A 13,029-nucleotide genomic window follows, 5' to 3' on the forward strand; every position below is an offset into this window, starting at 1 on the left:
TGGATAGATGGGTGGAGCATTGGACAATATCTGTCTCGGTGTGGTGCATCATAGAACAGCATGGCATTTGTCTGGAGAAATTCTCCTATCAGCCCAGAGCAATAGGGTAGAGAAATCAAAATTCATAATACTAACTTCAACAAAGAGCAACATAGTAACATAATTTTATGTCCTTTTTAAATTATCCTTGCACATGTTCCTTGAAATGTCTGCTTTTTGTCTCTTATTACTCTTAAGTCTTCTGTGTTTACAAGATGGCTTCAAGATTATGACAGCACAATTGTTGTTATATTTTTGTAGGCCGCAGAACGGTGCGCACAAGTGATATTCTGCTTTGCATGTACAGTGCAGGTATGTGCTAATGTGTAAGTTGGAGCAGCCTTTTTAATGTAGACAATGCAGGAGGATTCAGCCTTGATGTAATCTAAATGATGTTTATTTGCTTACTGTATGCATTAATAATTATGAGATTTACAGTACAGTATATACAGTATATTTTCTTATGTAAAACACCTGGACTATCTTGCTTTGCTGCTCCTCTTATAGTATAAGTAACCTCCATTTATTTTAAATGTGATCTGCTGAATAGCCTATAGATACACACCAGAATGACTATAAGAAATAAAAAAAACAAAAAACTTTTAACTTGGCTAAGGATAAAAAAAATGTACCAGTTCCAGTGAGGCAATATAAAGACACTAGCTGTGTAAATCCTTGCTGTAAAAACTATTGAAATTGTCAGAAAAAAAAACTGAAATGCACAGTCGGCACTTTTGTTTTGCAGACGTGCTCGCCCCTCTAAGCGAGTTTCTCTTTTGTTTGTCTTTCCTCTGCATTTTCACTTTGGCGATGGAGTCACTTTCTTTCAGCTTCATGCTGTAGCCTCGTCCTTCTTTCTTCTTCCGACTAGTTAACTTGGTGCCGGCTTGCCGGCTCTTTTGAGCTTCATACTGTAGCCTCGTACTTCTGGGCCAGACAGACAGACAGACACACTTCCATGTGTAGACGTTGTGATGGACGGCTGACAGCTCATCCCGGCTGACACATCCAGGCCGCTAGATGGCGTCTTCCCTGCAGCATGGAGGTGCGCCGGATTCCCGCATGGCACAATGGGAGATGGAGCGCGGCTTCACAGCCCTGCTGGATGTCATGGGTGCCATCGTGGGATGCTGCAGGGAGACGCAAGGATTTTGATTTTCCCTATAGCCCGGAAGTACTCCCAAGTCACAGGGTCGGAAGAACAGAAGTACTTCCGGGCTGAACAAAAATATAAGTCTTCATCTGACCCAGAAGGGCTATTGAATCACATGGACTGAAGGACAGAAGCACTTCCGGGTCAAGGACTATTTAAAGGACTATGGGAAACCCAGCAAGCTGAGCCTGAGTTGGGAGATAGTGTGACAGAGCTGCTGGGAGGAGAGGAGGATTGATTTATGGAATTATATTATTGATTATGTATTGTTGTGGTGGAGTTGCTTTGAAGGCACAATTTATTTAAGAAGAAAAGAAATTAAAATATTTCTGGTGCTTTTACTTGGTGTTTTGGACGTTTGTCTGTGGGGTTTGAGGAGCGACAGTACTCTCACAAGGTTTATATATAAGATATTGCTGTTGATATAAATTAGCTCTTGTAGTGTTTCTTAGCCCACTTCTGCTGAGAAATCTGTGAATTGAAATTCCTCAGCGTTAGAATGTCACAGAGAGGATGTGCAGCATTCTTCATAATGTCCATCACTTCTCTCTTCATTCTCTTCTTCCCAACTATCTCCAGTGAGTTGATAGTGCATTGTATAACTGGGCCTGCCTTTTCAATAACCTTAGGCAGATCCCACCATGTGGGATTGGTGCCCCAAAGATCGGTGCTGAGTTCTTTACACTTCTCTCTTTACATGACGTCACCATCCAAACCCATGGTTTCTCATACCAGTGTTATGCTGATGATACACAACTGTACTTGTCATTTCCTCCTGAGGATAACACGGTACCGACTACAGTTTCTGCATATCTTACTGATATTTCACTCTGGATGAAGTTCCACCATCTACTGTTTTGGCAAAGATGGAGATTCTTGTTTTACCTGTCAGCCAGTCTGTTCAACTTTCCATCACTCTCGAGCTTGACTCATAGTCACTAACACCTGTCAAGTCAGTACATAACCTTATGGTGGTGACTGACGAGTAGCTATCTTCCACTGACCATATTTCAACTCTCTCTCATTCATGCAGATTCACTGTACACAGCATCCACAAAACTAGAGCTTATCTGACTGAACATTTAGCACAACTTCTGGTCCAGGCTTTGGTGTTGTCACATCTGGATTACTGCAACTCAGTACTAGCAAGTGGACATGAGTATGCTATCAAGCAGATGTTTCAAAAGGCAGCTGCCTATCTTGTATTCAGCCTGCCAAGATGGGCTCATGTCACTCCTCTCTTCGGTTTGCTATATTGGCTCCCTTGTAGCTGCCCATATTAAGTTTAAATTCTTGATGGTTGTCTATGGAGTAGCCAATGGATCAGCACATGTTTAAATGAAGACACTGGTGAGGTGCTATGGTTCTTCTCATCTCTTCAGGTCTGCCAGTGAACAGCATCTGGTATGAAATCTGAATCTGGACACTTTTCATATGTAGCTCCTAGATGTTGGAAGGAGCTGCCAACCTCCATCTAAACTGCTGACTCCGGAGATTTAAGAAGTTTTAGAAGTGTTTAAGAAGTGATTGAATACCCTATTGTTCTGTGAAAATCTGTCACATTGGTAATGAATGTCTTTTGCTCTGTGGATATCTGAAATACTGTTAATTGATATTTTTTTTTAGTTATGCTAGCTTCATAGTTCTTCAGTGGTGACGATCAACTTTTGTAACCTGTCCTGTAAAAATTTTTTGTAACCATCTCTAGACTGATGTTACTCAATTCCTTTGGCCTACTTTGCAAGTTGCTTTGGATAAAGCTAAGCAAATCAATTTAAATGCAAATAGCTTGTTGATTTAGTGAGCGCCCTGCGGTGGGCTGACGCCCTGCCCGGGGTTTGTTTTCTGCCTTGCGTCCTGTGTTGGCTAGGACTGGCTCCAGCAGACCCCCGTGACCCTGTAGTTAGGATATAGCAGGTTGGATAATGGATGAATGGATGGATTTAGTGAGCCATTCTTAAAGTGATGTTACTACCCCAGCACAGCACAGAACAGTAAACTGCATTGGCCATCACAGAGTTGTAGAAGATGTGAAGCAAGTCACTATCCGCATTAAAGGAATGCAGTCTCCTAAGGAAATAACAGTCTTTGCCCTTTCTTATATGGCTCCTCAGTGTTTTGAGACAAGTCCAGTCTGAAGCATAACTAAATGAAATAGCTTGAATAAGTAAAACTAATAAACTTCAAAAGGAAATGACTAGCATGAATAAACAAATAAACCCCATGAGGAAATGACATTGCAATGTGGGCACAAACAAAAACACATTTCTCAAGTCACCCTAGAAATGCAGTAATGTTCTCAAAGGATCCACTTACTCCCAGAATTCAGTGACAGGTGAGGTAAAGTTGGTGATGTTCACTGAAAGCCACAGCGTCTTGTTCTGACGAAGGGTGTCCTCCACGCAGCTGGGCGTATTCCATTCCTGATCACACTTGGCCCATGGCAGCTCTGAGCGGAAACTCTGAAACAGGTAGTAGAGACCCCATGCCAAGATGACGATATAATACACGTTAAGCAAGGAGACAATCACAATGGAAGCGTAACCAATACCTAAAAACAAGAGAACAAGACAAAAAAAAAGGATGTCAGTTACTGGCTAGTTACTCATTTTCATAGAGATGTAGTTAGTTTTCAATTCATTCGTCATCATAAGGAAGCACTATTGGTATTAAATCATAAAGTAATTTTGATACTTTCTCAATTTTCAATGGCATACATTTTAAAAGATACCCTTTCATATCTGATACCTTGAAATTGTTATATTACTTATTGTTCATGTGAGCTAAAATGGTGTCTACTGAGAAAAAATATATATATAATAACTAGGGGGCTTCGCTCGCCAACCCCTCCTCTCCCCCCCGCCAGTGCTATGTGTTGTTGTGAAGAGAGAGGCTGAATGCACCCGAAGGAGATGGGGTTGCTCCTCCGAAACCACTCTTAAATGGCGATAAAATGGGAAACAAATACAGTTTTTTTTTACCTCCTCTTTGCTTGATCAGCTGCTGCTGATGCCACCATACAGCGTGATCTGCATTTTATGCGGCGCTTCGAACGTTTAAAAGCCTGTACAGCAGCTGTCCTTTTGTCTCACTACCTTGTCTCTCTTCTCCCCCTCAAACACTATGTGATCTCATTTCACCGAGTAATATTTTCTGTTTGTTTGCGCTAATGTGATCTTTACAATCATTTTTTTGAGACTATCGAATATACCTACTACCATTATCTCTAACCTGCTCTGCATGTGTATTGTGCCAATGTTTTTGAATTCTTTATGACATTCTACTTTGTCTTTTTCCGGCCCCAGGTGTGGGTAAATCTCTTGGCACAAAGTCTAGTCTTGCAGGATGGGCTGATTATTACTTTCTTTATTTTCAGAATTTGCACATAGATTATTTTTGTTCTTTTTTGCTTTCTTTTTGGCATTCTTTTCTCTCCAATGCTTTGGGGGCTCTTTTCGACATGCTGCTCTTTCTTCTTTGCTTATTCGTTGATGTGTCATCTAGAACGTATAAACTTTTTAAGAGCTGCGAGCACAGGAAGTGTGTCTGCCAAAAGCATTCCAACAACTGAGAGGTTAGATGACCGTGGTCTTGTTTGAAAATGTTGTAAGTAGGGCGTGGCTTGCAAAAGTCACCATCTCATGAGACTTGCTTCGAAAGGTTCTAAGTATGACATGACTTGACTGTCTCACAGGATGTGAAAGTGTCTCTCTGTCTCTCTTTAAAAGATCACGCCTCATCACAGGAAAAAAAGTCTTGTCGAATCCCAAGATGTTTTTTTATAATAGAGAGATAAATTTAAGACTGAGTGGAATGTACCCAGCATTCCATCCAGGGTAGATTGCTGTCTCTGCCCTATGCAACCAGGAATAAGCCTCACCGCCCTCAACTGGATTATGCAGGTTTGGCAAAGTACAGATGTATGGATATGCCATAAAGCTCCATATACATTCAAAATTATGAAAATAATTAATATAGTTGTTCCTGGCTGTTATTTTGCAATGAGTTCTGCAACAAGAACATTGCGCTATGTTTAAGGATAAATTTCACACAAACATTAAAAAGAGTTTCTTCACTAAGAGAATCATAGATACATAGAATAAGTTGCCAAGTAGTGTGATAGACAGTAATTCTTTGGGGTTCTCTATTAACTCAGCTTGAAGCCATTTTGGAGAAATCCAGCCATCCATCCATCCATCCCAAATGTTATTGTCATGAACTAGGAGTCACAATGCACGTATTCCTAGAAACACTTCCAAAAATGCCCACCAGATGGGGATATCACCACCAATCTCCTGCTAGTAATAGGGCAAACACGGAGTCTTTATAAATAAAAAGATTTATTCTGCACAAAACCGCTTGCAACAAGAATGAAGTTCCATAGGAACACAAAAGACGAAAAAGGAGTTGCCGGTAACACCAAAGGCAATCCAAACGAAACAAGTCCCGATACAAATATGCAAAACACAGAGCAAAGTGTCAAAAATCTAGAAATACAGCAAATCACATAAACACAAGTAAAATCACCATTCCCAGGTACGTTCACAATGAACCACCAGGAACTGTGAGAAAACCTCTGGATTTATAGGACAGAGGACAGTTCCTGGCCGTGACTGCCAGATGGATCAATTTCTTGGGGGACCACTCAAAAAATAAAACACAGACAACTTACATACAAAAACAAAATCAAAGAATAACGCACATAATCAACAAAAGTAACATTAACATAATCAACATAAATCAAAGAATCATGAACCCCTGAAACATGGCAGTTATAGTTTTGTACAGCTGCTGTACATTTTGAACACTGCCATGTCCATAGAGTCATTTAGTGAATTCCACCACTGTATTTAAAGTGCCTTGTTTGGTCACTACCAATAAACACATCCTAAACGTTCTAAAAAGTAGGGTCACTGCTACTACAGGCTCAAGACCGTCAATTACCGTATATACTCGCATATAAGTCGGGTCTTGAAACCTGAAAAATCAATCCTAAAAATCAGACCAATTCACAAATATGACGCGTATTTTTTTTTTTTTTTTTTACATCTTCTTGCTTCCTCCAATCTTGCACCAGTTTCTCAGACACATTGAATTTTGTTGTAGCAGTGCAGTTACCAATTTCTTTTGCCACTTTAATGACTTTTAATTTAAAACCAGCTTCTTATTTTCTTCTGATCAAACGGTCCATCGTAGATAAGGGATGCTCTTACGATAAAGGTGTATAAGGGTGTGAGATTCAAAAAACACAAAACAGTGCCAATGTCGCTTTGGAATAGTTCAGGTATTACCGTGTGTTCATGTAGGCACAATACATGGAAAAAAAAAGGGCAGTGTGCTCCGTGGTTACTCTCTCAGGTGGGCGTTAGCATATCATAATCTCTTGGACCAATAGCGTGAGTTTTCCGTATTTGACTTATATGACCGACATTATAAAGTACCAGAAATTATACGGTAAAATCAAGCCCTGACTAAACGCGAGCATATATGGTAATATAAAACAGGCGTATGGTAAATGTGATGTCCAAGGAACCTAAAAGGGGGCGGAGTCAGAACATATGGTGGTCATGGTAATTTATAGTAGTTTGAAAATGGATTGATGAAGAACAATGGGTTCTTTAATTTGTCATCTGCTTTGAGTCACTGGGGCAGAGTGGTGGCCCTGAGGCTACAGATCTACACCGGCAGTTGGAAGGTTGCCAGTATGAATCCTGTAAATGCCAGAAGTGATACCACTTTATCGGGCCCTTGAGCAAGGCCCTTAACCTGTATTTGCTCCGTCCGGGTTATGACATTAACCTGTATCCAGCCCTGCAAGGAGGTCCTCCAACTTGTAGAGGAAACTTGGAGGTTGGTGGCAGGATTGACACTCCAGCCACTGTAAAAAATAAACCTCACACTGTTCCTCTCCATTTGAACGAGTGTGGTCCTGAGATGTTGCATGGCTGCGCTCGAGGACTAATTTGGGATCCTTAGGTGATTTGTTGTGTGGTGGGTGCGGCAATGCATGCTAGCAAACTCCTTTCTCCTTTGAGTCACCTGTTCTAGCCATTAATCTTTCCTACTAAGTCTCTACCTGGACACTGTGACCTTTACTCGTTCCATTTTTAAAATTGCAGACACTCCATGAACTTATTGATTTGTGAACACCAATTGTGCCACGTTGTCCCAGCTGGACTAAAGCTTAAACTTTGACTATTTTTTTTTCCCTAAACATTTGACTTTTCCTTTCTAAGACACTTCAGTGGAGCTTTGCTGCACATTTTTGGGACATGATGTAATTTGAAGATGAACCTTTCTGGATTCCTGTATAGATGGATTGACCAATCATCGCCATGTTACCCTCAACAGGAATATAATGTTTTATTAACCCCAAACCCACTGTTGGAAAAGATAATAAAAGTGCCTGGTAAGGAAGAACATCAGTGTCATAGCTGATCTATGGGTGTCTGCCTTAATAAGTGAAATCAAAGCCTTCCCATTTTCACATCTACAACTACTAAAATTAAGAAACCTACTTTGTGCCAGCGGGAGGGAGCAAAGCCAAAAAAATTCAGTATGGCGCCAATAATTGTTGCACCTGTTGACACCGACCACTTTGTGGTTCTTCTGTAATGCCATCTCAGAGCCAGTGCCTCAGCTGTTTACAGGGTGTAGGAGGAAACAAATTTAGCCTGGCAATACATTTTAAGGTCCTGATAGCCTGACTGCAAACAAAGCACTCTTTATTTCCATAAGCACTGCAGGCCATATTGTTATTGCTGCTTCCCAATGCAAGCACATTCAAAGATGGAATTTGCTTATCACTTACAGTTGAAGTCAGAGGTTTACATACACTTAGGGTGAATTCTTTACAACTCACTTTGTAACCCTTCCACAGATTTTATACTAATAAGCTATACATTTGGCAAAGCGTTAAAGACATCACAGTACTTTGTGCAGGGCAAAAGTAATTTTTTCTAACCATGTTCGCAGACAGATTATTTCACCTGTTATTGACTATATCACAATTCCAGTGGGTCACAAGTTTATATTTACTTTGTTAATACAATTGTATGTAAATTTTTAACTTCAACTGTAAGACTAGCACTAGAGAAAAACAGACATAACCATATGACTACAGATGGTGGTTAGGTGCCAACCTAACTAGGGTCACACATTGTATCATATGATGTTTAAAGTATAAATGACCTCTCCACTAGGTCAAACTGACTCATTCAGCCAGCTCAAAATAAATTAAGCCCATCTATGACTGGACAACTTTTGCATCAAGCAAGCATATGCATGTAAATGTTTGTTCACAGTTGTTGATTTATATGGTTGTTTTATACAGAGGAAGTAGCATGGCGGTACATTGATCAGTATTGCTGCTTCATTCTGTCTTTAATTTATTTCAACCAATTTATGCAGCCTATTTTGGTTTGTGCATTCTTGGTGGGGGTCTTTGAATTCTAGGAATTCATCTCTGATGTTGTTTTCTGATTATGACTTTATGCAATGACTAGCTGTGCTACATGTCTAAGATGGTTTGAAATTTACAGTAAGTAATCAACAAAGACCTCACTGTTAACATTTGCAGTGCACCATGCAATGCGCAGGTCCTTGTTATATGCAAATTTGGTGTGGGAATCATAAAGGCGGTGTTAATGTTTGTGATGCACCCTCTGTTGGAATGACTAATGCATTTTGTTACTAAAAATGTTCATGCTGTACCATTTTATGGGACGACAAAAATACAGCAACCAGACAGACACACACACATACTCTTCTTTTTTTATTAAGGTGGATTTTTACACTTTTAGTTTTGCTCACCCTTTTGCTTTTCTTATGGATGCAGCATTTTGTTAATGTGTGGTCAGGGTTACCCATGATAAAAAGGTTACCAATTAGGACATGTCCCTATATGAGATTACGGCTAACACCCTCACTCTTTGTGGGTAAAAAAAAAAATCGACTTTGTTTGTACTTTACTAACAACATTTTCTCCTTTTTTGACTATGGTCTTGATGCTCCATCTGTTCAATTCCTGGTTCTAACCTTTGCTAGCCCTCCAATTACATCTTTTCTCCTGATCCTTTTCATTCTTGTATCATTTTTATCCTTCTTAATAACTGCTTCCATTAATTTACACATGATACATGTTAAACTTATTTTCCTACATTTGGATCAGACCAAACACCTTTTTTTATTGAAAAGGGATGATATTTGCTAGTTTCTGGGCTATAGGGACTTCCCCAGAGTGCAATGATTATCAATAAAGATAAGTCAAGGGTTTATAAACTGATCAGCCACAGCAGTAAAAGCACCTGGCTAATATTGTGTAGGTCTCCCTAGTGCCACCAAAACAGTTCTGAACCATTGAGGCATGAACTCCACAAGACCTATGAAGGTGTCCTGCAGTATCTGGCACCAAGACGTTAGCAGCACATCCTTTAAGTCATGTAAGTTGTGAGGTGGGTCCTCAATGGATTGGACTTGTTTTGCTCAATCAGATTGAGATCTGGCGAATTTGGAGGCCAAATTGAACTCTTTGCATATCCCTCAAATCAATCCTGAGCAATTTTTACAGTGTGGCATGGTGCATTGCCCTGCCATCAGGGAATACTTTTGCCATGTTAGTGGTCTGCAACAATGTTTAGGCAGGTGGTATATGTCAAAGTAACATCCACATGAATGGCAGAACCCAAGGCTTCACAGCAGAACATCACCCAGAGCATCATACTGCCTCTGTCCACTTGCTTTCTTCCCATAGTGCATTCTGCTGTCATCTCTTCCCCGGGTAAACAAGACACACACACCTGGCCATCTACATGATCTAAAAAAAAAACATGATTCATTAGAACAGGCCACCTTCTTCCATTTCTCTGTGGTCCAGTTCTGATGCTCACATGCCCATTGTAGGCACTTTCTGCAGTGGACACGAGTCAACATGGGCAATCCAACTGTTCTGCAGCAACACAGCCCCATATACAGCAAGCTGCAATGCACTGTGTGTTCGGACACATTTTTCTCATGGCCAGCATTATGTTTTTGAGCTACAATAGCTCTTCTGTGGGATCATTCTAGGCAGGCTAGCCTTCGCGACCCATGAACATCAATGAACCTTGGGCGCTCATGATCCTGTCACCTTTTCACTGGTTGTCCTTCCTTGAATCATTTTTAAATTGGTAGTAACCTCTAAGTACTGGGAACACTCCACAAGACCTGCCATTTTGGAGATACTGTAACCCAGTTGTCTAGCCATCACAATTTGACTCTTGTCAATGTTGCTCAGACCCTTACGCTTGCCCATTTTTCCTGCTTCTAACACATCACCTTCAAGAATGGATTGTTCACTTGCTGCCGAATATATGCCACCTGTCAGTGAAGTAGCAGCAGCGAGCACATCACACCCATCCTGCTCCGTCTTCACTCACTCCCTGTGTCTTACAGAATCAAATATAAAATCCTACTAATAACCTACAAAGCCTTAAATAATGTCACACCAAACTACATCAGTGACCTTCTCCATCACTATGTGCCTGCCCACTCACTAAGGTCCTCCGATTCTGGCAATGTTGTTGTACCCCACACTAATCTACACTCCATGGGTGACAGCAGGGCCTTCAGCGGTATAGCGCCCAGACTCTGGAATGACCTACCGAAATTAATCAGGTCAGCTGACTCCATGAATTCTTTTAGAAAACAACTCAAAACTCATCTGTTCAGGAAGGCTTTTAGCTCTACTTGACTTTATTACCCTTCTCTCAGTTTACCTCTCTGTCAAGATGCTCATGTAACCTGTGTGTGTGTGCGAGACCATCAATTCTGTTGTCTGTTAGGCTTTCTCTGAATTTACTGTCGTAATCTTCTTTATTTATTTATCTGGTTTGTACAACTCTATATGCTGTATACCCTGACGTTTTTTCTTATATTCTGTAAGTGCCTTGAGCATGGGAAAGGCGCTATATAAATAAAATGCATTATTATTATTATTATTATTAGTGGTTTTATTGTTGTGTCCTATAGATGTATATGCAGTCATTAATGTTCTTAAGTACCCAAGGGCAGATGTTATCTGATCTTGGTGATTTTTTGATTTTAGTATTTTTAATCTAAACAGCACTTTTCTTCCTACAAATTTCCAGATCACCAAGTGTCTCCTTGATATTACCTGAAATATGGGTGGTTATCAACTTCTTCTTATACAGTCTGTGTATTTTAATTCTCCCTTACTTCTTCTAATGCACTTCATCTCCTCCTTTACCTTTATTTTACTACTAAAATGAATGTCTTTTGGCCACTCTATGCATGTTCTGTACTATTTCTCTCTAATTGCCTTTTAGCTTTCCCATTATCCTTTTTAACCATAGCTCTCATGAGACCTATAGTTAGCACTGAAGTTATTTGTCTTGTATGCCTTACTTGGCTATTTTTTATTTTTGAAACATCTATTTTAGCTCCTTATTTATTCATTATGAAGTTCTCTTTAATTTCTTAAATATCAGGATGTCATTGATGGCATAATCCAAACGTTAAAGTGAAACTTTTGTTTTAATTTTCACTGTAATCTATTAAAAAAATGGGTATTTAGGGTGGAGCTGATTTTCTGTGCCTGCTCTTCAGTGATGTTTTATGGTGGTTGTGTACTTTGCATGCAAGCCATGACATTTTGCTTATCTTTAAGGCAAACTAATCTCCATTCAAATCACTGTTATGTTTTACACACTTTACGACATCCACGTGGTGCATTAGCTTGGGTGAGTGTGGTTCAATGAGTTGTGCCCTAAAGTGGTGGGTTAGGTACACCTTAATGCCCAGTACTAGTTCAATAGGCACTGACTCCCTGTGACTGTGTATTAGATTAAGCAGATTGAAAAATGTAAAGGGTGGAATGATCAATTTGGCGAGGGCACATTGAACTTTACGTCAAATACTAATACCACAACAAACTTTGCAGAGTTTTCATATTCTCCTTGTGTCTACATGGACAATTTCTTGTTGGGTTTTCTTGTACACTGTAACATAAGAGTGTTAGTTTAATTGATGGCTGTAGATTAGAAGTGTGCATGGGGACATGTGTGTGTATACCGTAATAGACCCATGTCTTCTGTTCAGTACTCCAGAGACAGACTTCATCTCTCTGTAATCCAATTGTAGTGGTATCTAAATGTTAATACAAATATTTGGATAGCGGTTTTGAGTCTGTGTCAGTCAGTCATTTTCCAACCCGCTATATTCTGTCACAGGGTTAGGGTTAGGGTTAGGGCTGGAGCCAATTCCGCCACCACAGGGCGCAAGGAAGGAACAAACCCTGGGCAGGGCACACACACACACACACACACACACACACAGCAAGAACACACTAGAGACAATTTGGGTCTGTGTGCTGGTTTTGTCAAACTACCAGTAGTAGCGATGTGTAGCTCATACTACACATCGCTAGCCCTTTCTGTCATCAGTATATATTTATCACTGTGTTATCACTGCAGATACAGTATAAATATATATATAAACACAGACTTTGCACAGTTCCCTAAGAGATGTTGACCTGTGCAACACACAGTTCCTCATTTGACAAGCAAATACTTCAGATAAGACAGCTTCTGCAAAAGGGATTGCAACTTCTACTATCCAGAGCCCTCCACTTCCCATATTCAGATGGGCCTGAAGCCATACTAAGCTACATTAAAAGTTATATTTGTAAACAAAGTGATGGGGTCCCCGAAATTTCTCAGCCTCAAAATTCTCATGACAAGTCAAGTAATTTAGAGCAGGGGTCACCAAGTCCTGTCCTGGAGGACCACCATGGCGGCCCTGTTTGTGCTGCTGTCCTGTGAATTCATTTGAATTGAATT

At 40.2% G+C, this 13,029-nt stretch overlaps 1 protein-coding gene across 1 annotated transcript in view; it reads right to left on the reverse strand.

Moving 5' to 3' along the window:
• slc6a6b (solute carrier family 6 member 6b) overlaps window positions 1-13,029 on the reverse strand; it is a 117,072-nt gene that overhangs the window by 46,187 nt on the left and 57,856 nt on the right. The window contains exon 4 of the mRNA XM_039771135.1: window positions 3,509-3,743. Coding sequence (XP_039627069.1) covers window positions 3,509-3,743 — 235 coding nt within the window. The remainder of the gene's footprint in view (window positions 1-3,508; window positions 3,744-13,029) is intronic.

The sequence above is a fragment of the Polypterus senegalus genome, chromosome 12 (genome assembly GCF_016835505.1).
Source record: "Polypterus senegalus isolate Bchr_013 chromosome 12, ASM1683550v1, whole genome shotgun sequence".
In the NCBI taxonomy this organism is placed as follows: Eukaryota; Metazoa; Chordata; class Cladistia; order Polypteriformes; family Polypteridae; genus Polypterus; species Polypterus senegalus.